This window comes from Tyto alba, unplaced genomic scaffold (genome assembly GCF_018691265.1).
Source record: "Tyto alba isolate M040663 unplaced genomic scaffold, T.alba_DEE_v4.0 Super-Scaffold_2, whole genome shotgun sequence".
NCBI lineage: Eukaryota > Metazoa > Chordata > Aves > Strigiformes > Tytonidae > Tyto > Tyto alba.
In genome coordinates this window covers 742,073-767,853 of record NW_024881282.1, presented here as the reverse complement: position 1 = coordinate 767,853, position 25,781 = coordinate 742,073, and the positions used below count along the sequence as shown (strand labels likewise).

The window sequence follows — 25,781 nt, the reverse complement described above, 5'->3', positions numbered from 1 at the left end:
GTTTTATAAAAGGGTCCCTTCCCAGGACCACGCTCAGGCTCGTGCCACCTCTGGGCACACGCGCTCACTTCGGCTGCACCGCCGCGGTGCTCGGAGCTGAGCACATGCCGTGGCTCATCGCTGAGGAGAGGGCAGAGAGGGGAAGCAGCGAAGAAGGCGGCAGAAATAACCGTGTGAGTTAAAGCAGGTAACAGAGACACCAGCGGGCAATACTGTTCTTTAATATTGACAAATTGAGATGGCAGCTCAGCTGTTATTCGAGCCGGCCAAAAGGCTTTCAGGAGAGAACTCTTCAGCAGAGGGTTGCTTTGTCAACAGGTTCTTCTTTTCGGGTAGGAAGGCAGGGCTGGAGGAGACCTTCTGAATCTGACAAGTCTCACAGTCGTGAGCCATCTCCCATCTCACCCCACCTCCAAATCTGCCGTAACCCCCGTGACGGCTGCTGTGCAGCTACTCCAGGTCCTCCACACCCTGAAGACCTTAAACCATCTATCTCAGTCTAAACGTATTCATGTGCTGCCTATAACAACTTGTTCTCCTGACACGTTTTCTTTCTCACAGATCCATCCCTATCAGAAATCAGGCAGACTGCTCTGTGTAAATACTCTTTCTTTTGCTAAGAAAGCCAACACAGACACCAATGTTTTGAGGACATCAAAAAAATCCAATGATACGAGCAGCTTTTGTGAGTGGCTTTTGTAACCAGCTCTGTTATCTTCACTGTTAAGCAAACAGCTTTTAATGAACAGACTTTCATTTCCCCTGTGCCTGTCACACAGTTTCAACCTGTGATGAAATAGAAAAAAAAAAAAAAAAAAAAAAAGTGTGTAGAAAGAGTTAAGAACTTCTGGAGCGGTTTTGATCTGAAATAGTGAGTCTCTTTCTTTCCCATTTCTTTTGAAGTTGTCCCAGGTGTGCGGCGGTGGCTGCCTTCGAGGCAGCTTCCCCACCATGGGCAGCTCTGAAATGGCTTTGCAGCACAGCCAGGCTGTGGGCTTGGCAAGTGCCCACCACCCCTTTGGTCAGGGAGAAAGGGGTGTTCTGCAGAAACGGCGGGATGATCCCCTCCCTCTTGTGCCTGGTGCCTGAACGCCCCAGACCCTCCTGCGGGTCTCACAGCTGAGCTGGGGTCAGAGCATCCCAGCTCCTGACACTGCTGGGAGAGCAGCGCCGCAGAGCGTGAGCCCTCAGGAAGGGCTCCCTAATTGCTGCCATAAAAACCTCCAGTTGCTGCTGGATGAGAGAGAGTTATACTGGCCAGATCCGAGGAGGTCCCCGAGCTCAGGAGGGGACCAAAAAGTGCCCAGAACCCCGTGCTTCAGTAAGAGAGGGATGTTGCTGACAGTAGGTACGACACAGAGTGGAGAAGCAAGCATCCATCCCCGCATCCCACCCAGTAAAACGTGAAGGAAAGGTCTCTGGGCTCTGGTGCATTCCCTCCTCTTCCTCATCCCAGAGCTGCTTCCCACAGCGGGAAGGAAAGCAGTGCCGCAGCTTTGAAGGATACTGGTGGTTTAGTGCTTAAGAACCCCAGAGCCAGAGGAGCCGGGGCTGCGCAGGGAGAAGGCTCAGCCGCCCCCGGGGACCGCGCTGCCCAACCTCCGAGCCTCTTCCCCCCCCCCCGAGCCCTGAGCAAGCGCCGAGAGCATCTCCCTGGTCACCAGCAGCTCGCACTGCCGCCCTCGCAGTGGGTTACAGAAGCCTTGGCATTTAGCAGCTGAGCCGGGATGGCCATCAGGACCCTGGGGTACAGACCCGAGCGGGCGCTGCCCACCCAGCCAGCGGCCCCTTTGAGGTGAGAGCCGGGCAGACGCGAGGGCGGCTCTGACTTTCCCACGGGGCTGAGAAGCTCCAGCCACGCAGCAACAGCCCATTCCTGCTGCAGGTGGGGCTGCAGGAACCAAAAGACTTCCGACAGGAGTGTGGCATCAGCGTGTCCTCCGTCCTCCAAATTATGATGGGGCAGAAACCCACCTCAAAGGCGGAGCAGAGCACGCTGACCTGCCAGCAGAGACCTGAACTGCTGGTGTGAGGTTTTCCAGTGCTGCCTCCACTCCCTCCTCCCCACGGGTCTTCACGGGCACTTGCGACACCTCAGCAGTGCCGGTGCTCACCACACTGAGACGACAAACCCCCCGTCTTTCTGCCCTTGCCACTCGTGAGATTCACCAAAGCAGAGGCAGCAGATGAGTTTACTCTGACAGCCTGCATTGCTGCCCTTGCTGAGGAAGGGAGAGGTAAGGAAAAGGGCTCTCCTTGCTGCTCAGGTTCGTAATGAAGTTAAGCTCAGACTGTATACGGATGCACAGAACTCTCCTTGCCGCTCCTCCAGCAATATCTAGAGTTTGCAGTGCTTTTCACAACTGTTGGAGGCAGGTTGCCACTGACTTCAGGTAGAATACGGTATTATCGACACGACTGGTCCCTACACCAATGAGAGGAACAAGACAAAGTTCAGCAAAGCTATTTTGGTGTTGAAGGATAAATCGATTGTACAAAACCAAAGCGGTGGGTGATGAGCCAGACGCATGGGCACAAAAGGATCTTGAGGCACCAAGTACTTCACACCGAGCACTGCTCAGCAGCGCAGCGCAGGACAGAAAACGTCCCTGTGGGATGTGTTGGATGTAGGAGACCATCGTGCACTCCGCTCTAAAGGCTTGAATTCAGTTTTGGACATCATGGTTTAAGGGATGTGTTTCCCTTAAACACAGGACAATAAAGCCCTTCTCGTCCTCCCAGGGCTTTCCGGCATGTAAACACCTTCAGCAGCAAGAGGTCCCTCAGCAATGCAAGCTGTACCCGTGAAGACAGGAGCACAGACCATCATCTGTGCCGCGGTAAGCGGCACTTTGTCCAGCCAGGTTCGTGTAGCAGGCTCTGGCCTTGTGACCAACGAGCTGTTCACGGTCTAGACACTGGGATAACAGGTCAAGGAACAAACAGAAACTAAGCTGCAGGACAGCAGACAAAATCAGCAGCAGTAGGTGATGGTAAATCAGATGTAAGAGCCTTGATGCTCCTCAGCTGAACTCTGCCCAGTCTCTGTTGGATGGACCATTCAGGGGGAGCATCTCTATGGGAGCTGTGAAGGGCCTGATGACCCAAACCCACCTTTCCAGAAATCCCACCACCCTCAGCTTCTCTTGAACCTCTTGGGCAAACCTGTTCCTCCAGGGCGAGAAGTGTCGCAGCGCCGGGGCTGCTTTCCCTGTCCCGTGTCCCCCCCCTTCCCTCCGGCAGCGCTCAGCACCGGCTCCCCCAGCCCGGGCAGGGGCGCTCCCCCGTGGGGCAGAAGAGGCGGACGACACGTTCCCGGATCTGCCTTGTCCTCACCCCGTAGACGATGGGGTTGAGCATCGGCGGGACCACGACGTAGAGGTTGGCCAGGAGGATGTGAACGTGGCTTGGGATGTGGTGGCCGAACCGATGCGTGAGAAAGGAGAAGAAGGCAGGCACGTAGAACATGAGGATCACGCAGAGGTGGGAGCCGCAGGTGCTCAGGGTTTTGAGGCGAGCCTCCGGGGACGGAAGCCGAAAGACCGTCCTGAGGATCAGAGCGTAAGAGACAGCGATGAGCACGACGTCCAGGCCGGAGGAGAGAAGAGCTGTCGTCAGCCCGTACCAGACGTTGGCTTTTATGTCGGCGCAGGCCAGGCGGGCGATGCCCATGTGCTCGCAGTAAGTGTGGGGCATGACGTTGTGCCCGCAGTACGGCAGCCGCTTCAGGAGGAAGATGGGTGGGAACATGATGCAAAACCCCCGGACAACGGCGGTCACGGCTATTTTCCCGATCACCGAGGGGGTTAAGGTTGAAGAGTACCGCAGCGGGTCGCAGACGGCCACGTATCGGTCAAACGCCATCGCCAGCAGAACGGATGACTCCACGATGAAGCTGAAATGGGTGAAGAACATCTGTGTAATGCAGGCGTCGAAGGAAATCTCCCTGGCACTGAACCAGAAGATCGCCAGCATTTTGGGCACCGTCGTGGTCGAAAGCATGAGGTCAGAAACAGCCAGCATAGCCAGGAAGAGGTACATGGGCTCGTGGAGGCTCCTGTCTGTGGTGATGACAAAGAGGAGGACAGAGTTGCCAAACACCGCAGTGATGTACATCAGACAGAAGGGAACGGAGATCCAGATGTGGGACTCCTCCATGCCCGGGATGCCCGTCAGGACGAAGGTGATGGGATCAAAGCTGCTTTCGTTGAGCTCATACATGTTGCTTCGGTGCGCAGCGTCAGCCTGACCCTGCTCTGTGCAAGAGAGAGAAGGGATAAATAACTCCTGATGAGCCGGGCGTCAGCCCATCACCCCTTACACACGTGTGCAAATCAGTGCGTATAATGTCCTATTTGCAACTGCCTTCCAACCTGAGCCATTTCTGAAGGCTGAGAGGTCAGTTCGCTGTGTTTTGCTGTACAAAGGAAAATTCATTCTTTCCTATGAACCCTACCGACTGTGTCAGTAAGAAAAACGTCTTCTCTGTCCCTCCATTTGCACCACACAAAACAGGCCACATCCTTTTCTATCTCCGCTTTATCCACTGTCACAATAAGGCTTGTAAAAGTCAGAATTACTTGCTTTGCCACTGTTGGTGGGTTCTATAGCTGTGTGCACCTGAAAAGCCGTGTGTCTTTGTGAGGCCTGTGCGTTTCTTCCAGGAGATGAAATAATACAACGTCTTGCTCTGTTCAGATCGGTGGCCAGTTCATTTCTGAGAGCTCCTCGCGCAGATTATTGAAATAGGAATAAAAACTGCACCAGTACCAACACTGGTAAGTGTCCTGGATGTGGCTGACATTCAGATACCACCTCTGAAGGGTCTGACCACCCCTGAAACTTCTGCTGGACGTGTTACTCCCTGTAGCCCCACCTGTATTTCCACGCTTCCGTCTGTTTGCAAACACCGCAAAGTGCTTTTTGTGCCTCTTCCCCATCCCGCAGGGGTTCCGGAGACCCAACCACTGACAAACACCAAGGGGAAGAGGGGAGAGCTAGGCTGGACTTTCCGCCCATGCCCAGACTTTCCGAACGACCTGGAGCCACTCTCTTACCTGGCAGATTCCCTGCTTTGCCCTTCGTTCCTTTTCCCCTCCTTCGTAAAGAGGGTGGGCTGCACGGCGTGATATTTGGACAAAGAAAAGCTGGCCCAAGATGCAAGGCTACAAGCGCTGCCAGGGCAGCCAAGTGCCAGTAATTCTGGAGGACACCCCAAGCTCAGACCCACGCACCGATGCTCGGCCCACGCGGGACCGAGCTCAACCTCCCCGTCTCTCTCCCCGTTCCCCGACCCCGGTCCCACGGAGGGGTGACCAGCCCGAGGGGATTTTGGCAGACTGGAGTAACGCAAACGAGCCAAGCCTGCCGAGTCCTCTGTGGTGGACGCGTTGCTGGCAGAAGGGCTCTGAGGAGAAGGAACGCTGCCGGCATGCTGGGTTTCTGTGTTTCCCCCCATTTTGCCCCTGTTTGTAGCCTCACCCCATCCCCCGTGTAAGCTCTATCATACTCTAGACAAAGCCCAGGCCGGGGCTGGGATGCAGGAAAATAAGTTTGACTTGGACCAAAGCTAAACCTTCGCTCTTCAGACCTGCTTGCAGCCTGGTTTATTTTTATTGCAACCTGCAGGCATCTAAGTGCAAGACATGCTTGCATTTCTAAGCATTTCCATTAAGAAAGATTCTTGTCCTCTGCGAACCGAAAGTCCACTGAAAACATCAATCAGTATAGAAAAGATCTTCAGCTCATCACAGCTATTTATCCAAATGCCTCTTCCACTTTTAAAACCACATAATTCAACAGAGGTGAATAAAGATAGGCTAGGTCTGTAATTGCAAATTAAATCACCCTGGGAACGTTCCCAGGCACCAGTGCCAGCCGATGCCTGGCTGCACATGGTTTACAAAGCAGCTCAGCAAGACTTTACACCTCCACTTCTTAGTGATACGGAAATACATTTCTCTCACATGCTGCTTTACTCCCTTTCATCCTTTTCAAACCAGAAAGCATTGCCCCAGACACCAGTGCTCGATATAAAATGACTCACCAAGGGCCAGCCCCAAGGAGGAACGAGGAACCTCAGCCCCGACGGGCGCAGAGCTGCAGGGGAGTGCAAACCCTGCCCGTGCTGCCGAGGGCTGGTGATATTAATCCTTCCCCCTCCTGAAGCTCAGAAGGAACATCAGCCCGTCGACTTGTGGAAGTTTAAATTGCTAGCGCATTAAAGATTAACAGCAGTTAGCACTCCCAGGCGAGCCAAGATATTTCCTGCTTTTCCATCATTTGCATTGCAGGTGTTTTTACCCTGTCCCTGCCTGGGCACCGGCTGCATCTCCTGGCCGTGGCGAGGACTTGAGGAGACAGGCACAGCACGCTGCCCGAGCAGGGCCCCCAGGCTGCAGAGGAGCATCTCTGATGTCCGGCAGTGGTTTATCCCCCACAGGGTGCAAACGGCCTTGTTATACTGGCGAAACCTCCCGAAAAAGCCTCTGCGTTTTGCTCACGCTGCCATGTGCCTCTGTGGGAGAGGTTCCTCTGCCCGCCTGGCTCCAGCCCGTGGTCAATGATCTACAAATAGCGAAGCCTACGAGCGGCTGCGAGCACAAAGCTGCCTTCGTGGCGTTGCAAAACGGAGGAGGATGCAGAGATTTCTACCCAGATTGAACTGCTGGTCTGAACTGGCACCAGCTGGAAAAACAGAAACACCACAGTTGCGTAATTTGCAACATACTGCTATGGCAAAATAATTTGTAAAGTACATGATGATGGCAAAAAGGAAAAAAAAAAAAAAAAAAAAGAATTGAAACAGTAGCTCTATCTGTTCAAAGGATGCAAAAAAATGAATTAAAAGATGATCTGAAAACACTTTGCCTGCCACCAACATGTTGAAGATCCATCAATGCAGCAGAAAAAATACATAGAACTGTATGAATTAATGTCTTTTTTTCATCCCAGGACCAAATCAAAATGATTGAAAGTGATTGTATTTTTCTTTTTTTTTTTTTTGATGAAATGAAGGACTATGAATTCTATATAACTTGGCCTGCAGTGAAACGTTCATCATTCAGTGATTTCTTGTTTTGTCTCAGCGCTCTAGTGCCTCAGGTTCGGAGATAATATGTAGCCAATACAGGCAGACAGAAAAGAGATGCCTGTCTGGTTTTTCAACCATCATATATAAGTATGGATGGGCTCCCTCCACCAAACCCCCCACCGCGTGCTGAGCCCTTGCTGCCCGAGCTCCAGGCTTCACCTACCTGGAAAACACCCGGCGAGTTTTTGGATGCCGTTTATGCCCTCGGTAACAGCAACCGGAGCCGCCCGAGTCCCTGTCGGTGTGTTTGCTCTGGAAGGTGGATTTGCTTCTGAAATATTGCAGTAATTCCCAATTTAGCATCTGCTGCCAGAGAGAGGCCGGGTCCCCGCAGCGCCCGCGGGGAGGGGCAGGGAGGACACGGGGGTACCCCCCGGGGCTGGGGGCTGCCCCTGCCCCCGGGGGGTGTCCATGGGGAAGGACCCACGGGGAGCATCCCCGGAGCAGCGAGCACATTTGCAGAGGTCGGCCTGGGGCTTTCCTGGACGTTAATGCTGCTGATCTGCCGTACCATGGAGCGCGGGTGTGAGGGCGTCACGAGGAAAACCGGGTTCTGTGGGAACGGCCCAACCCTCCTGAACATCTCGGGGCCAGGGCAAAGCTTGAAGGGGGGCTCGTGCCCCGGAAAACCCACCCGTTTGCTGTCAGACTCTCCGATAATCGTCCTCCCGCCAGACAGCGCCTCGTGTCCTTGGCACCCGTGAGTACTGGAGATCTTTCAAACCCACGTGGCAAGTCCACCTTATCAGTGTATGGCTTTTCATTTCCTTTTCGTTCCTCTCACCGCGGTTTGTACGGAACAGAGCTGGCCCAAAGCCTTTCAGACTGAGGAACAGCCGTTCCACTTCTCAGCTGTCAGAAATGGGGAGGAATTTGGGTTTCCTAGATTTTACATCAGAGAGTATTTTTAAGAAAAGGCTGGGTACTCTCTAGCCATGCACTAATTAAAGAGGAATCAGAAAATTCAGGTGTCTTCCCCCAAAATGTCTCTACTGCTAGGGAAGGATAACATGTCTCAACAGGACACTACAAAAATGTTAAAGCTGCGGGTTAAAAATTTTTGATTCTTGGCAAAACTCTTACACATAAGGGCAGACACCAGAGGAGAGCCTGGCTTGTCCTCTGCATCCCAGGGTCCCAGCAAACAGGGGGAACGACCGAGCCCCCACTGCAGCTTGACAGCGGATCCAGCTCACCGAGGGCACCAGCGAGGGTGGGGGCTGCAGGCACGATCTGCGCCCCCCACTCCCCCCCAGCAGCAAAGCCAGGCTGCCAGTGCGTCCCTCTCCAAGCAGTTCCCCAAAGCTGTCCCCCTCCCCGTGAGCACCAAGCGGCTGCCAGTGCTCCACCTCAGGTACCCCAAAGCCTTATACTGCCATGATTTATTGCCTGGGAAGGAGAAGGTGTGACAACAGCCTGCAGAGGTGTGACGGGGTGCTGTGAACAGGCAGGGGTGCCGCGTCCCTGGGGGAGGCCAGAAACAAAGAGCAGTATTTTATTACTGGGATCAGACGCTGGGGAAAAAAAAAAAAAATTAGGAAGAGGAATTCAGAGGAAATTAGGAAAAAAATTAGGAAGAGTAATTCAACTTCCAGAGGGAGTGGAGTCTGCATCTCTGGGGATTTAAAAACCAGGTTAGGCAAACGCTGATCAGGAGTGGCATAAAATTGAAAGCGGAGGCAAACACAGGTCTCCACCCTGGAAATTTGTATTTTGGCTGCCGAGAAAGGCAAGTTCTCCGTGCCGGCCTTTCGCCGTGCCTGCTCCTCAGCGTTACCCGCCTCTGCCGTGGCTCTGGCAGGACGCTGCCGGCAGAGCCCGGCAGCACCGCGACGGCGCAGCCCCCGAGAGCATCCCCCCCTGGAGATGTGCCCGCTTGTGAAAGGGGGGAGCCTCCCCCCCCCCCCCCCATTTACTGCCATGAGAGCAGCGCTGTGAACATCGGGGGACCAGCAGCAGGGAGCACCAGCACCCCCCCACACCCCCCCCATGACCAGAGCCAGCCCGGTGCCATCCCTCGGAACTGGCACCCTGGGGGACGGGGGGAAGCGGGGGGCTGACACCCAAGGGGGGCACCCGGAGTCAGGCGAGCAGAAATCCTGCGGCTGCAGCGGGTTCAGCCACCCAGCACCGTCCGACCCACCTCACACCCCAGCAGCTGGCACAGAAACAGGGCAGGAGCCGCTGTCTGCGCTGGGAGAAGATGAATAGCTCCTGAAAGTGCTCATTTCCCTCCGCTGCTGCCTGAAATTACTAGTTCAGGAAAAGATATCTTAAGTTAAGTGAGTTTAATCTGTCTCAAACATTCACAGACATATACGGAAGAAGGTTGTGTTCCTTCCCCAAGCTTTTCCCTAGAAAAATGACACCCTGACTTATATTCTCTGTCACATATTAAAACAAACCACAGGTTTAAACACCAAAGGATAGTCTTGCCAGCGGTAAATGGGAATTATATCTGTTCCAGAAACTATTGGGCAGCCATTTATTTCAACTCTTCAAAACATTTTAGTAGCTAAAGTATTTCTAATCAAGTGCAACGGTAACCTTATTTTACAGGGTAAAGTGAATACCTTCTCCCTGCCACGTAAAATTGTTTCATGTGGAATACCGGGGGTTTTAGTGTTCCCATTATTTCTCTGAAATCTGGTATAGCAGATGATGGAACGAGGGAGTACACAACTTCTTCTCACTCCATTAAATTGGCTTTGTTTTTCTTTTACTACAGCCGCATGTCACCAGGATGGCTCAGGGCTGCCCTACACAGCCAGCACCAGGAAAATCTCCTTCACTCTGCCCGCTGACCCACTCCCTCAGCTGTGATGCTTCACTGCGGCCGGCTTCAGCCTCAATCACCACAAATTAATGCTTTTTTCACTTCGTTCTTAATATAATTGTTGCATTTCTTGCTGAGCAGGCACTGCAGAGTCTACAGCAACAGGGGAATGCAAAAAGAAGCTACAAGAGGTAGTTGTCTTCCCTGAACTGGTTCCTTCCTGGATAGAGGCGCCTCCAGGGCGGGCGCAGGAGATGAGAGGCTGCACTGTGGGTGCTGCACTCCAAATTCCTCGTCCCACCCCGCTCGGGGAGCCGGGGGGTGGTGTCCAGGAGGCCTCATGGACCCCAACCCGCTCTGGCAGCCTCTGCTCTGGCATTTAAGGATATTTTTCTGTGTTCCTGGCAAGGCAGATCCATGGTTTATGCGCTTTCCCACGCACGTATCGCTGGTGCAAATCTGCAACCGGGACTGTGCCTGAGGAGCGCAGCTCCTGGCTCCCTGTTTTCAAGCATTTCCAGAAACCCGAGGACGAAAGGAGCGCTTCCTCGCTCTGCCACCAGCCCCGTGCCAGGGTGCGAAGTGCTGCCGAGCCCCAGCTTCGGTCTCTGTGCTGCTGGGCATTGCTCAGCAGCTCGGCTCTCGGCCCCGGCACCGGGGCAGCCCCAGAGCTTGGTCTGCACTGGGCACGGGGCCGGAGGACGCCAGGACGCGATGCTGAGCAAAGCGACACCTCCCCCAGGATTTCACTCACCAGAGGCAGCTCTGGGAAGCGCCCGGACAAAACAAATGCGACCATCTCCTTCCCTGGGGCATGTTCAAAACCCAGTGGTGAGCCCTGGTTGTGCCCAGCTCCCATTTCCTATTGCAATGCACGGAACAAAGCATCAGATGAGCTGACCCAGGCTCCTTGGACAAGCCTGGCAGGCTCAGCCCGTGTCTGCACTGAGTGCTGTTAGCTGATGGACGCAGTTGCAGTACAGAAACAAGCTCCGTTCCTACCCTACCTGCTGCGGGGAATAGCTTCCAGATCAATATTACTTTAGTTCACAGCCCTTTAATTCAGGATGCCCGACACGGCGTGCTCTGAACGTGTTCCCAGCTCTCAGCAGCAAAGCCCAGGATTGATTTTTGCAGAGTTTCCGTCCACCCCCGTCCTTGCAGGTGCCCTCCGGACGGCCGTGCGCAGCCACGGGGGTGCACGGGGCTCCAGCGAGGGAAGAGGGAGCTCGCAGGATGCACATGAGCCATCACAGAGCCCGGGTCCATCACCCCGAGCATCCCCCCTCCCCAAGCCTGGCCGGCACGGGGGGGCTCGGTGCTGCCTCCCCATCGCTGCACGCAGCTGGAGGCGCACGCGTGGCCTTTGGGTGCCTCAGCCCTGTCCCTGTCCCCACCTCTGGCTGGTGCCTCCGCCAGGTCCCAGTTCTCACTGTGAGGTGGAACAGAAGGCTTGTCTGCAGGGATGGCCGGCTTGTTAGTCCTGGAGGGGATTAGATGCTGCTTTTTTTTTTTTTTTTTTTTGGCAGAATGAGGCCGAATCAGACTATAAACACCTAGTGGAAATACGAGCAAATCAACGGGAGCGGGTGGGCTGGGATCTCAGCCCCCACGTTCTTGCTCTGCCCCAGCCGAGGGCCAGGGAAATGCAGCCGGGCGGTGGGACATGGAGAGAGATGTTCCTGCCAGGGAAGCTAACGTGGGGGGGCCCCAAATCCACACACACACCCCCCCACGGCAGGCATGGCTGGGAGCCTCGCGAGCTGCTCTGCAAACCGCTGCACGCCTGGCTCGGGCCATTTCTATTCAAGTCGATGGAGAGAAAGCTCTGCGCTTGCTTCTCGCCTCTTGGAAGCGAGCGCAGAGGAATAACCGTGGCCAGCTGGAAACCCTGCTAACTATAGAGCTCCGTGGGCACACGCTGCGAATATTTCCTGACACTCTTTACCTAAAGAGCAACACGCAGATGGTGAGATACACGAGCTGGGGGACAATGCTCCCACCGAGCACAGACAAGGCTGCCACGAGATTACTGGCTCCTGGGATGAGGCTCGGGCTGGGGTGAAACCCCCCCTCCCAAATTTGGAGGGAGCCTGAGCAAACTCCCAGCTCCGTCCCTGGAGCGGTGCAGCCACGGCCGGGCTGCACCCTGCGGAGTGTTTCAGAGTCTGGGCTGATTAGAAACGTGAGGGTGTTGTTCTCTCCCACCCCTCTGGTTCACAGAGCTTTGCACCAGCCCAGTGCAGCAAACGGGGGGCGTCAGCTGGTTCCAGGCTTGGGGTGAGCAGTGACCCCTCCAGCCCTGCAAAAGGGCCGTACGAGAGGGACCTGGCAGAGCCAGCCACTGCCTGCGCTCGCGCTCTCCGTGACATCGGGACAACACGAAATAAAAGTGTCGCCTTTAAAATCCCCTTGTCTTCGGTGGGTTCTTCCGCGGCAGGAGATCAGCGCATTCTGTTTGTCACCTCATCAGGACCCTTTCCACTGGGCCGCATCTCCCTCCTCCCCCAGAGCCTCCCCATGGCTCCTGGGGTAGGAAAGGGTGTGGAGGGGGAGGCCCTGGTCTTGCAGGGGGATCTAGGATCTTGGGAGGGCAATAGCACTTCAGCAGGGATCATAACACCCACAGTAGTCACGGGAATTTTCAATGGCAACCACGCAAAGAATTAGAAAAATTTCTTTTGTCTCTCTTCGTATGCATTGTGTTTTTCAAAACGCATCGTTTAGATTCCCCTCACTTCTCATTTTAGGAAGGAATTTGAATTATGCTGAGCTATCCAAGGCAAAATTTGGGTTTCCTCCAGGGCAGGCAGCAATTCCTTCTGCAGCCGGTGACAGTGTCCCATCCTTGCTGCCCGCTGAGCCACCGTGTCCCAGCAGGGACCAGAAGCTGCAGGGCAAATGAGGGCTGTGCTGCTGCTGCACTGCAAACACGGGGCTTTAAACAAGGCGCCCTGGCTTCCCCCCACACACCCAGGGACACTTCCCACCACGGGCCAGTTTCCACCTTCCCCCTCTCTGGACACCCCGGAGTGAGCGGCCGGGTGTCCCCAGGAGACACCCGGAGCATCCCTCAGCCCTGCCCCAGCCACCTGCCACATCCCCCCCCCCGCGCCAGCACGGGTACCGGGAGGCTTCGGTGGGCAGGAGCCCTCCTGGGGGGGATGCAGGATGCATCCTTGAGGGATGCCCCAGCATCACTGGGGCTGAACGGAGGCGCAGGGACGAGGACGGAGTCCCGGACACAGGGGAGGAGCGGCACGCAGGGCCGGGTGACACGCCGGGGACATCTCCGGGGCCTCCCCGAGGAAGGGCAGCGTGCGGTTCCATCAGCGACGAGCCCCCCCCAAAAAAAAAAAGTGTTTGCGGGGCTCCAGCCTGGGCGGCAGAGGGGACGTGGCCGGCGCCGTTGGCAGAGACCGGAGAAACGCCGAGCGTTCGGGAGAGTGAGCTCTAGAGGTCTCTGCGAGGCAAGAAATGCCTCGGTCCTGCGGCCCCCCGGCCCCCCCCCCCCCCCGACACCGGGCTCGGGGTGGCATCACCGGGCGGGGAGGTGGCAGGAGGGCCCGGGCCGGGTGCTGTGCTGCAGGGGAGGACCAAGGGGCGAGAGGGCGAGGGGTGCTGTGCAGCCCAGCGCCGAGCAGGGACGTGATCCCCGGTCTGTCCTCCGGGACGTGGGGAGTTTCCAAGGCATGTCCTGACGCAGCCCCTCACCGAGACCCTCCTCGTCCTCTCCGGGTAAGTCACGTTTACCCCACAGCTGGCCGAGCTCTGACTTTATCAGAGATTTAAGGAGAAATACCCCAAAACTGCCACAGCTGAGCCCACGCTGCACGCCGTGCACCACTGCCAAACGGGGATGCTCGCACACACACGTGTGTGTGTGTGTGTGTGTGTAACGTGGAAGCTCTGCCCGTGCTGTAACTACAGACGGTTCAGGCCCCCCCGGGAGACGCTGCCCATGCAAAAACCTGCACATCTCAGTCCCCTCCCAGGGCTGCGGCCGCCCGAGGGGACACAAATCCTGCACAGGAGCACGAGGGCTGGCCCCTGCGCAAAGGCGAAGGCAGAGACTCTGAAGAGGAACCGGGGTTTGAGGGGAGTTAAGAAGGCAGCGCTGCGTCTTGCGGGAGCTGGCCCCCCTCCCCGCACCCAGCACACACGGTTAAAGCACGTTGCCACCATCCTGGCTCTGCCCCATCCCGGTGCAAAGAGCCGCTGACACCCCCGGGGACGCTGGTGACAGGAGCCAGGCCGTCACAGGGACAGCGAGAGGGCGCGGAGGACGGGTGGAGCTCGGCACGGTGCCCGATCCCTGCCCCGACCCCGGCAGCATCACCTGCTCGCTTTCCCTCAACTCACTCCCCCTCCCGCGGCCCAGTCACACGCACACAGCTGCTGTGCCATTGTTCCCAAGGCTTTTTTTAAAAACATTTTTATTTATTGCACAGCCTATTCTCCTCCCAGCACCTGCAACGTGCGAGGAAGGGACTTTCCTCTCCCTCCTTGGTGCACCTGAGTGCAGAAAAGCTGACATCTGGCCTGGATTAGACTTGCCCCACTCCACTGCAGCTCAGCCCCATCTAAGGGGATCTCCTCTGGGCTGATGCTCACGCTTTTGATGTTTCTCTTCCCAGCCGCGTGGCAAGCCAAGCACACCCTTCCCTCGGGGCCTCACACGTTTACTACCACAGGAACTTTTGTGCTGGCGGAGGATGCTCCCTCCCTGCATCCCACGGACGGAGCAACTCGCAGCAGCAACGTGTGCGAGCAGCCCTGGATGTGCCCCCGCTGCAGGCGCGCAGCCCTGGCCGCTTGCCACCTTCAAAGAAGGGGTCAGCAGGACCCAAAGCCCTTCTGGCAGTGCCCTCAGGGGTGCAGCATCCCCGGGTGGGTGCTGGTGTGTGTGTTTGGGGGGGGGGGCGGGGGGTAGGACAGGCACCCAAATGTCCCCCTGCACTGGGAACACTGGTCAGGATGCTCCTCGGTGCGGATGCACTGGTGGCTCTGCAGGGAGGGGTGCGGGCAAAAGGCCCCCCCAAGCAGGGGAAGGGCTTTTCCTCTGGGCACAGCGGGGGCCGGAGGGAGCCCTGGTCCCAGCCCGGTGCACGGCGAGCGCTGCTTTGCGCAGCTCCTGCCACAGAGGGTGCGGAGCAGGAGGGTGGCAGAGCGATGGTGCTGGTGCTCCGGAGCTGCGGTGACACCTGAAGCCTTTCCCACCCCCCGTGCAAAGAGAGGGGAGCACCCTGCTTGCTCCCCTGGGGATGCCGTGTCCCCAAACCATTGCCTGTGGCACCAGCACCCAGCCTGATCCCCCAGCACAGCCCTTCCCAGGGCCCTCGGGGGACGCATCCTGCCCCCTCCCTGGCGCTCGTGCCAGGCTCCGTACAGGAGGCTCAGAGCCCCTCAGCCTCCCCCGTTATCTTGCACAGCAGCAGCAGCAGCAGCAGCAGCAGGTCAGGCCCAGCTCTGACGCTGCGTTGGGGCAGGAGGGACCACGAGAGCAGCACCAGCCAACGCAGCATCGAAGGTGCCCCGGCTGTGGTCCGTGTCACACCAGCTTTCCATGGGCACCCGGTGTCCTGCCGACAACGTCAGTTTGGAAATGTCCCCCCCGGCCGCCCCCACCCACACCCCCATCTCTAACAGGGACACTGAAAGGAGGAAATGTCAAACCCACGCGGAGACAGGGTGCTGAGGCCGAGCAGAGCTCAGACGTGAGCGGAGCAGGGGCTGTTGTTTGGCTTCCACAGAAATGGCCTCTGAGCAGATTTTCGGCTGCAGCGGCTCTCCCGAAAGTCGCCTTTGCCGACCAGCTCCTCGCTCCATCACTGGGCTCTCTTCTTCCAACTTTCATTTCAATTTCAAAACCAGAACGCTCAAAATGCCCATAAAGAGATCAGAGGCGCACAGGGCTGAATTCTCTACTGGCCAAGCTGTGTTTATTTGTTTTTTCTTCTGCTTCTCTTTCAGAGCGAGGGGGAAGGTTCACACCAGAAAATGGGCTCAGGAGGAACCCTCCTGCCTCTTGCTCCAAGGCCACAGCCAGGCTCAGCCACCCCAGTGGGGAAAAATTACATCTACCCTTGGTTCTTGTCCAAATGCACAATGTTTGTTTTGTGTTTGTCTTTTCAGCTACAGAACCTCACCGAGCAATGGCCGGTATATATTTAACCTTTAAGTGTTTTCTCCCAGGAAGAAAAGCACAGTGAGTGCAGGGACACAGAACACGATGCTCACAGCTTACAACAGCTCAGTGGCAAACACTGCACATCCCCGAGGTCAAGAGAACGAGGATGCAGAGAAACAGCAGCACTGATGCTCAAGAGCTGTTATTTTTGCTCCCGGATCATCTTCCCTCTGAGGGAAAATGAAAAAAAAAAAAAAAAAAAAAGCTCAGCTTTATTTCCCGACCTCCCCACTCACAAACTGCCACGGCACATTTATCACACCCCCCCCCCCCGCAGTGTACCATGATCTGTATGGGGTAGGAAGGAGCGGCCGTGCCACGGGCTGGGGACAAGCGGTCGCTATTCCCGAAGCATCGTGCCGTGACACGGTGCCCTGCCCCTTCCCTCCCTGCCACGGCCGCCTCGGCCTCGCCTTCTGCCACCAAAGCCAGGCATGTTCTGGGGACCCTCTGCGGATAAAGGAGGCGTGAGCCCCTCTCGTGTGTGTCCCCCCCCCAGCCGTCCTCCCACAGGTCCCCACGCGAGGTGTGAGCCGGCCCAGGAACGGCGACGGAGACCTGAGGAGGGGCTGGGCGGCGAGACCCCTTCCCGTGGGCAGCACCGAGACTTGCTTTTGGCTTTCTGTACCGCCAACCATCAAGCGACGGGTCCCCACGCAGCGGGACCGGAGCAGGGACAGGTCCCACGGGGCCGCTCAGGGCTCCCCAGCGCCCATCAAAGCATCGCCCCAGCCCTGCCCCGCTCCCAGCCCGGAGCCGGCTCTGCCGGTATAATGCGAATTTTCCCTTCACACTCCGATGGTGCTGCGGGTTTTCGGTGCTGCAGGGTGCAGGCACCGGGGGTGCGGGTGCAGCGGAGGCCGTTCCTAACAAACACCGAGGACACGGGTACGTCACGTAACTCGGGAAGAGCAAGGGACAACTCGGGAGGGCACTGGGTACGCTTCTGTGAGTTGCTTTGATGCTTTCCCCCCTCCCAACCCCCCCCACCCCGGGCGCCTACACGGTGACAAAAGCGCGGACAAGGGCAAAATGCTCCTCCCGGCTCATCACAGGCAGCACGTTGTGTTCACAGTGAAAATGTTTGCCTAACGCCGCACCGAACACGCAGGGTAAACACAGCCCGGGAAACGTTTTTGAATGCCACAGAGAAAGGCTCCTAATGGATCGCCCACACCTGGGACGAAATAGATCTTTTATTGGAAGAAAAGCGGGAGCAAAGGGCTCACGTTGCTCAGATAACACAGCCCAGGCGGCTCTTTCTGTTGGAAATACTGGGAAGAGGAAGACGGGCGTCAGAAATAACCCACTTGCTGATCCTGCCCCACTTTGTGGCAAGACGCAAGGAAGCTGGGGAGGGCTCAGCCCGAAAAACGGAGCTGTGCTCAGAGAGGTGCTGCACATCACCTGTGACCATGAAACACAGCCAGGCAACTTGTCCAAGGGCAAACCCGACAGAGAAAAGGAAAGGCTTGAAAGCAGCAAAGCCCGAAACGGCGTAAGCCCCGAGAGCTTGGACCGAGCAGCTCCCGAGCCCTCAGAATCCACTGGAACACCAGGGAAGCCGCTCCAGCCCCAAAAAAGGGACATTCGGCCTCTCTCAAGGAAGAGAGAGGAGCAGGGGCTTCCCGGGATGCCTCTTGCCCCCCCCCCCGGGCAGGCACATCACAGGGACTGGGAAACAACGGGAGGAGGGCACTGGGAGGGCCACGCCAGCCTGGGGAGGAGGTGGGGGGGGGGGGGTTGCATTTAACTAACTAACCAACTAACTAACCCAATAACTAAATGACTGAGTGCGTCGTGCAGGAGCGGCAGGACCCCCTCTTTGCCTCGAGTGAAGCAGTGGGGGGGGGGGGGGGGGCCGCACGCGTGAGCCACGACCTCTGAAATGGGGGGGGGGGGGGGCATGTGCGGGAGCAGAGCAGCGAGAGCTGCGGCGGCAGGCAGCCCCCCAGCGAGGAGCTGCCCCCCCCCCCCCCCGCACATGCACCCCCCAGCACCCCGCAGCACGGGCCATGCTCCCCCCCACCCCAAGGCTGGGGGGGGGGGGGGTCAGGCTGACATGAGGACTTTTCTGTCCTTTTCACATTCGCCGTGCTTGCCAACCAGCCGGGGGGGCTTCTCCAGGGCTGGGGGCTGACCAGGCTGTGCTGGTGCCGTGTCCGGGGTTGGGGAGGGGTGGGGGTCCTGCCGGGGAAATCCTCCCCCCAAAATCACCTGCACAGCCCTGGCCCCGGCTCCGTGGGGAGGCCCAGCGGGCATCACATCAGCACGGCAGCACATCAGACCCCCACGAAAACAAGGGGTTGGGGGCGGCGACACGTGTTCTTGTTTGTGCGTTCCATCAAGAATAGGTTTCACTTCCTTACATTAAGAATTTATTTTCTGACCAAAACATAAAAAATACTTAAGACTTAATAAGGACAAAATATGTTTCCTCAGATAGGAAGTAATCACTATTAACAGCATCATTATCACTGCTGAACTATCCCTCGGCACAGCTTGAGTTCAATAAAAGCTCACAGGCACCGACACCTTCAAAAGCAACAGGGATTTGCCAGCCTTTCAGATGACACCAGCTGCTGAAATCTCCGGCCACGGCTCATTGCTTTTTGCAGACTGATCGTCCTTGTTCTTTGTTATGATATCTGGCAATACAAAGCTTTGAATCCGTTTCTATAGACAAAGCATTCCTTCCACACAGTTAATTTTAGCAACCCTTTTTCCCCTGTCATTGTCCAAACCGATTCCAGTAAAGCAGCAAAAAAAAAAAAAAAAATCCCTCAGCAATGAGGACGTCACGTTCCAGCGTCCTTCTCCACGGGGCTGGGCGAGTGCCACGCTGGCAGCCTTGCCCGCGCTGTTTGCGGCAGGCCCAGGCTCAGGCTGGTGTCCTCCAAAGCACAGGTGGCCCAACACGATCCAGTCATTGAGGTGGCCGTTGGGTTGGCCATTGAGGTGGCCATTGAGGTGGCCGTTGAGGTGGCCGTTGGGTTGGCCATTGAAGTGGCCATTGAGGTGGCCATTGAGGTGGCTGTTGAGGTGGCCATTGAGGTGGCTGTTGAGGTGGCCATTGAGGTGGCCGTTGAGGTGGCCACTGATGTGGCCATTGAGGTGGCCATTGAGGTGGCCGTTGAAGTGGCTGTTGAGGTGGCTGTTGAGGTGGCCGTTGAAGTGGCCGTTGAGGTGGCCATTGAGGTGGCCATTGAAGTGGCTGTTGAGGTGGCTGTTGAGGTGGCCGTTGAAGTGGCCGTTGAGGTGGCCATTGAGGTGGCCGTTGAAGTGGCTGTTGAGGTGGCTGTTGAGGTGGCTGTTGAGGTGGCCGTTGAAGTGGCCGTTGAAGTGGCCATTGAGGTGGCCGTTGAGGTGGCCACTGAGGTGGCCATTGAGGTGGCCATTGAGGTGGCCGTTGAAGTGGCTGTTGAGGTGGCTGTTGAGGTGGCCGTTGAAGTGGCTGTTGAGGTGGCCATTGAGGTGGCCACTGAAGTGGCTGTTGAGGTGGCTGTTGAGGTGGCCACCGAGGTGGCCATCGAGGTGGCTGTTGAGGTGGCCGTTGAGGTGGCCATCGAGGTGGCTGTTGAGGTGGCCACTGAGGTGGCCATCGAGGTTGTTGTTGAGGTGGCCGTTGAGGTGGCTGTTGAGGTGGCCGTTGAGGACACCGCTGCCTCCCAGCTCAAGGGTTTGTGAAGTGCTCCCTGGGGCAAGGCAGGCCAAACACCGAGAAGCTCCCTGAAGGCAGAAGGAAATCCTGCAAAAATGGAGTTCCTTTTCATATCTCAAGAGACTCAGTCAGGAATGGTAGCACAGAGCCAGCACCACTGAAATGGCAAGGGCTGGGGGTAGAAAACGTGCTGGTAGGGCAGGCTGAAGGGTCGCAGGTGCTCCCCCCTTTACCCTGCAGACCCAAGGGCTGTGGCTCCTGTTCCTCTGCAGTTGCTGTGTGCTGGGATTGTCCTGCTCTGCCCCGTCAGGAGCCTCATCCCTGACTTGGGGAGCCCTTAATGAGGATGATTTGCATGGGCGATCCTTGACCTTGGTCCCCGCAGAGCCCAGACATGAGGGTCGCAGGCTGCGCACACCACTGTTCCACCAAGCTCTTTGGTTTTCGCTCCCTGAGTGATGGGGCTTAGTGCAGGGGAACAGCCACAGCGACATCAGCCAGGAGAGCGCGTGTGGTGGGGATGCCGGTCCCACCAAACCGGCGGGTGGAAAAGGCGAAAACGCCAGCGTTTCTACAATGTGGAGAGCATCAAAATGATGCTGTGGTGGGAGCGCCGGTGCTGATTGCCCAGAGATGGGCACCTGGGGGGGGCTGGAAGACCCTGAAACCAGGCTGCAAGATCCAGCACTAATCCCCCCCCGGCAGCAGGGCAACTGTTCAACCACCCGTGGCATTGACTTCTCCGCTCGCACGGGCCAGCCCAGCAACACCCAACGCTCGTGGCAGGAAGGAGGGATAACGCGGCTTCTGCAGCACGGCAGCTGCCTCCGAAGCAGAAAAATGAAGGGGAGGGTGATGCAGAGGCTGCTGGCAAAGCTGCCAGCTCTACCTCCGTGGGATCGAGCGGGTCAACGAAGTCGCGTGTCTCCGGGGATTGCAGGTGGCAACGTCCTGATCAAACACCGTGGGCAGCAGAATCGCTGACTCGGCAACAAAAGTAAAATGAGCAAGAAGCACCTGGGAAAGAGCCATCCCTCACCCTGACCCAGAAAACAGTGAACGTCCTGGGCACCGTGGAGGTCAGTGACAGCAACTCTGCTACTGCTAACTCAGAAAGGAAAAGGTACCTCGGCTTGGGGAGGCTTCGCTGCCTTAATATGATAAAGAACAAGATGAAGCTGCCTGGAAGTGCAATAATATACATGAAAAAGAAGGAGAGAGAAGTCCAGAGGGGAGACCTCTCCACGCCTGGGAGTCCAACGAGGATGAACATTTCTGGTCTGAAGCCAGTGTGATTGTCAGCTGCCATAGGGGTCTTTGATCATCTGCTTAAAAGCACCTAAAAAATAAAATACAGCATAGGAGAAACCACAAACGCCAGCAGAGCTTAGCAGCGCTCACAGGGGGTGAGCTCCTCTCTGCTGGGCCAAAGACAAGCGTTGGCATTCACACCAGAAGCCCGTCATGATGTGAAGCGCCAAGAGGGACGGTGCAGAGCTGGACCCTGGACTGATTTCGTCCAGCAGCTTTTCTGCGCCTCAGCCCTCATGCTGGTGAGGGACAGGGAAGCTGGAAGCTGCTGAATCCATTCCAGGTCTCTGATTTCTGGCGGAGAAAACCAGAAACCTGAGGGTTAGTCTTTCTATCTGTCTAAGGGGATTAACCCCGAGAGAAGGGATGTTGGTGAGGAGTTGGGCTACACGGGCGGTCCTCAGCGGGGTTTCTCCAACCTTGAAGATGAGAGTCAGCAGGCACGGAGGCTTTGTGCCCGGGGAGGTTTGGCGTGGAGGCATGCCCGGCGCAGCACCGTGACTGCTGGGAGCACCCCACCACCCCCATCCCAAAGCATCTCCCGGGACAAACCCGGCCGGGGGACCGGGAACAGGGGAAAAATCAACCAGGGACTGATCCTCGGGAGAGGAAGGAGCAGATGGCTCTGGGCTCGCTGCGACCCGGGCTGGGGAGGAGGCTCAGCGAGGTTTGTGCAGGCACTTGGATTAGGCAAAAGGGAAAAGAGGGAGGAAGTTCAGCGACAGCCCAGCCTGCAGGATGCTTTAGCAGCAAAGTTCGGGGCAACACACACTAAACGAGAAGGGGGTGTTTAAGCCTGCCCGTAGGCAGAGCCTGCTCGGACGCAGGTGACCCAGCTCACAGAGCAGAGATCATCCCCTGTTCCAGCCCGGGTGATGAAATCCAGTGGTTCCCCAGAGCCGAAACCTCCCAGAGCTCCCCGTGCCTCCACGTCCCTCACTCCGCAGGAGCTGGAGGTCTCTGGCTGCGGGGCAGGGGATCCATCCTGCTGAGCTGGGGGCTGAAACCACGGCTCACCGCTGCCGGTCCCCTTCCAGACTGGGCTGGGAGCGAGCCTTGGGACCAGCTCACTGACGGGGGCGCTTTCACCTGGCTGGACCCACCCCTCACATGTCCTGCCCCCCCGGAAAGCTGCAATTAAGCCAAGCCTGACGCAGGGTATGTCACGTCCACCTCAGGACCTGGCACCCGCCTAAAACATGCGCCTGCACCTTCCTATTGCTAGAACATGCAGCGTGAGGTCTCCACCCCAGTGCTGCACCCACCACCTCCACCAGACCTCAACGCTCACCCCCCCCCCCCAATTCTGCTACAGAGCCCGGCAGCATCCTCCATTGCCCCGTGGGTTCACAGCCCCCCCGTTTTGGGGGCAGATGGCTCAAAGTCCGTTGTGCTGTGTGTCCTGGGTTGAGTGAGTGGTGGAGTTTTTTGGTGGCAGGGGAGGGGGCTATCGGGGCGGCCCCCTGTGAGAAGCTTCTCGAAGCTCCCCCAGCTCCAAGCCAGCTCCACTTCTGCTTGGAAACTGAGCCCATCAGCTGCGCCTCTGCGATAACGTATTTAAGAAGGGACGTGGTGACGGGCAGTCTCCTGTGAGAGGGGGACCACGATGGAGCAGGGGGGAACAAGTTTTGGACACTCCCCTCACCGAACATGAAGGAAGTGGCAGCGCTGACTGAACCCCCCATTCCCTGCCCCTGCGCCTCTGGGGGAGGAGGTGGAGATATCGGGAGCAGAGCTGAGCCCGGGAAGAAGGGAGGGGTGGGGGGAAGGTGCTCTCAAGGTGTGGCAATGCTTCTCACTGTCCTACTCTGTTATGTGTTGTTAGTGTCTGTAATAAATGTATGTTCTTTTTTTCTTCCCCTAACGAGTCTGCCTTTTGCTCGTGATCATAAAAGGGGGATTTTCCCCCATCCCAGTCCTATCTCGAACCCCAAGCCTGGCTCTCTGTCCCTTCTCATTGCCGGAGGGGAAGGGAGAGAGAGCTGCTGCATTGTGGTTGGCTGCCAACCAGCCCCAAACCACGACACTGTGGCAATAAGGAGCCAAGGGCTGAGCAAGGGGACTCACCATCCCTTGCCTGGACCAGGAACGAGCAGCTGCTGGGGGTGATGGTGGAAAGTTTGCAGTGGTGGTGTCTTAGACCTCAGCACAGTGACGCTGCGCGTCCCAGGAGGATGCTCAGGGCCGAGGGGAGCTGCAGGGCTCCGGTCTTCTGGTGCTTCCAGATTCAGACGACTAAATGCAAATCAGCCAATTAACAATATAGGTGGTGGAAGCAAATCCGTTTACAAATCCAAATGAGCAGGGGGGTGAATGCAGAGAGGAAAAAAACGATGCAAACTATAAACAATAATTTTAGAGTAGTACCTGCTTGCCGTGCGGAGGAAAGGCAGCACCCTGCAGGTGGGAGCTGGCAGGATTTCGTGGGTCAGACAGAGCACAGTAGAAATGAGACATTTTGCTTTGCTTTCATCGCATCAGAAATAGCTGCTTGTCATCGAGCTGTAGCTGTCCATCTCCATCCATCACTCATAACAGCCAAGGCAGCCCATCCAGGGCGAGGTGGGAGGGTCACGAAACCCTGTGATCTTCCTACAAATCTAATGCCATCCAGTATTTTTCATTATGCGATGATCACGGTTACATTAATACGCAAGATGTAGGAGTGTTTAGACCTTGTGGCTGCCGAGAAAAATACTTTTTTCTTTGCTCTCCTGTTTTTGATCTTCAGTGTGCATTTGGCTTGCATTCCAAGTTGTGTTTTCCTTTTCACCGGCACTTTCTGGGACGTGCCAGTGCCAGCCTGCAGCACAAACCAAGGGGAGAAGCACCACTGCTCCAAGAAGTAGGGCCTTTATCTGCCCAGCTCATGCACCAACAGCAACACCAAAGCTCCACCACCGCGGCCAGCCGCCGTCACACCTCCTGGGTGGGCAGAGCTTGGGGGACCATCCTCCTCCCCAACATGCCACAATCCAAGGACCTGTGCGGAGTCTGGGCTCTGGTGTGACATCGAGCCTCAGGCATACGCAGTGACCTAGGCGTAGTCCCAAAATTAGCACCTTGCTCTGGGTCCTCAACAACCCTCTGGAAAAGCAGCCCTGCTGCTGACGGGGTGACCTCAGCAGACCCGTCACCTCTACCAACGTGCTCACAACCGGCTTGACTGTGTCCCAAAAAAAAGGAGCCAAGCCCTCCCCGCCCCAGCGGACGGCACAGATGGGACTGGGAGCCGAGTCACTCATTTTGGTTAAATGAGTCAAACCGGCGTCTCCCGGAGCACGAGCCAACAGGCCACGACAGGGGTGACGGCGGGGGCTGAACCCTGCGGGGACCACCGAGGGCAGGGGAACGGCCCTACCCACACCGCTGTGATTTGGGGGACGGGGACGCTTCGGGAACCTGAGCAAGGCGGGTCCGTGTCCCATCGCTCCAGCGTTCACCACCATCCAGGTGCATCTCCAAGATGGGGGGGGGGGGGGGGGACACAGCCAGCATCCAGACGTTGTGATACCCGACCACATCCCATCTCCAGAGCTCGCCTGGGAGGGTCGGGAGCGCTCGAAGACTTGGCTGCTGAGGAACCAGATCTTCAGCCCCCTGTGTCCATGACCGCTGAGAGCTTCCCTGGGATGCAGGCAGCTCGAATTAATCAATTCCCAGATTAAGTGCAGAAAGGACTTTTCAATGTCCCAGCTGCTCCCCTCCGTGCCTCTCCAGGATGAGACACCATCCAGCCCAGCCTCTGGAAGAAAAGTACCCAGCCTTGCTTAAAGAGGGGTCCAGGCAACTGCCTGCCCAGGGAGCTGTTGCCACACTCAGCCCCCCCCGAAACCTGAAAGCACCGTCCTGAGGGGCTGTAAAGGTCTATACAGACATCCACAGCAAGATGAGGGTGACGAAGAGAAAATCCCACAGGGAAAGTCTCATGGCATGCAGCCGCATGTGAAATGCTAGCTCAGCTTGTGCTGAATTAACGACAGCAAATATTTTCACAGCATACATAAAATGGCAGAGAATTACATATAATTACATGCACATGACTCACACTAAAAGTGAAAGCCCTTCTTATCTGCCAGACACAACCGAAGGGCAGGAGCTTCCCGTAAGTCAGATAAACAGCAGTTCCACCACTGAAACCCCCCTCAGCCTGTTTCTGGAGGCCCCCAAGCTCCTGCTGCTCCTTGCTGAGGGTGGGAGCTCCCTGCCTGGTGAGGAAGACCGCCCGGGTGAGACAGGCAGGGATGGGGCTCCTGGGGCTGAAGCAGGAGCTGTTCCATGCCCTGAGCATCACAGCAGCACGGGGTGGGGGGGGGGGGGGGGGGTGGGGGGGAAGGAAAATGTGGGACCAGGACGGCTTCGCCCCATTGCAAGAAAAAGAAACAGCCCAGGGGTCCCGGAAAGACGACAGGAGCGTGGCACCGATGGGGACAGAGACCCCAGCGAGTGGGTCCCATAGACACTGGGGCTGGTGTGGGGCAGGGCTGGCCCGGGGGCTTGCAGGGAGAACAGACATGAAACTTCTCACCGGGTTGGTGGGCAGGGACTGGCGTACCCCAGAGAAGGACATACGGCATCCATAGGTTCCCCCTGCAGGGACCACGCTGGTTTTCCCTGTGCCGCTCTCGGGATGAGGCCGAAGGTCCAGGCTGGGCTCCAGGCTCCCAGCAGCACTGGAGGCTTGTGGACTGCCCTGCCAAGGCTCGTGTTTTTAAAAACCCATCCTCATTTCTGCCTGAGCCAACCAGAA

At 57.0% G+C, this 25,781-nt stretch overlaps 2 protein-coding genes across 3 annotated transcripts; both read right to left on the bottom strand.

Moving 5' to 3' along the window:
• Window positions 1-219: 219 nt before the first annotated feature.
• On the bottom strand, window positions 220-4,221 carry LOC116963258 (olfactory receptor 52B2-like). 2 transcript variants are annotated; one of them, XM_032999386.2, is made up of 2 exons: window positions 3,294-4,221; window positions 220-245 (listed from the first exon to the last, which is right to left on the bottom strand). In XM_032999386.2, exons 1-2 carry the CDS (start codon window positions 4,219-4,221, stop codon window positions 220-222), a joined length of 954 nt encoding a protein of 317 aa, XP_032855277.1. The 2 variants fall into 2 exon arrangements, with proteins under 2 accessions (XP_032855277.1, XP_042649415.1); XM_042793481.1 differs by lacking the exon at window positions 220-245 and adding an exon at window positions 1,249-1,253 and having other exon boundaries at window positions 3,312-4,221.
• Window positions 4,222-18,857: 14,636 nt separating this feature from the next.
• LOC116963257 (serine-rich adhesin for platelets-like) lies at window positions 18,858-19,832 on the bottom strand. The gene has a single exon (XM_032999379.2). The coding sequence runs from the start codon at window positions 19,830-19,832 to the stop codon at window positions 18,858-18,860; it is 975 nt and encodes a 324-aa protein (XP_032855270.2).
• Between the last annotated feature and the right edge of the window lie 5,949 nt (window positions 19,833-25,781).

Coding starts and splice junctions, on each gene's coding strand:
- LOC116963257 (XM_032999379.2), bottom strand. CDS start 19,832: ATGAAAAGGAACTCCATTTTTGCAGGATTTCCTTCTGCCTTCAGGGAG.
- LOC116963258 (XM_032999386.2), bottom strand. CDS start 4,221: ATGTATGAGCTCAACGAAAGCAGCTTTGATCCCATCACCTTCGTCCTG. Junction 246..3,293: donor ACGTGTCGTCCGCCTCTTCT/GCCCCACGGGGG, acceptor ATAACAGCTGAG/CTGCCATCTCAATTTGTCAA.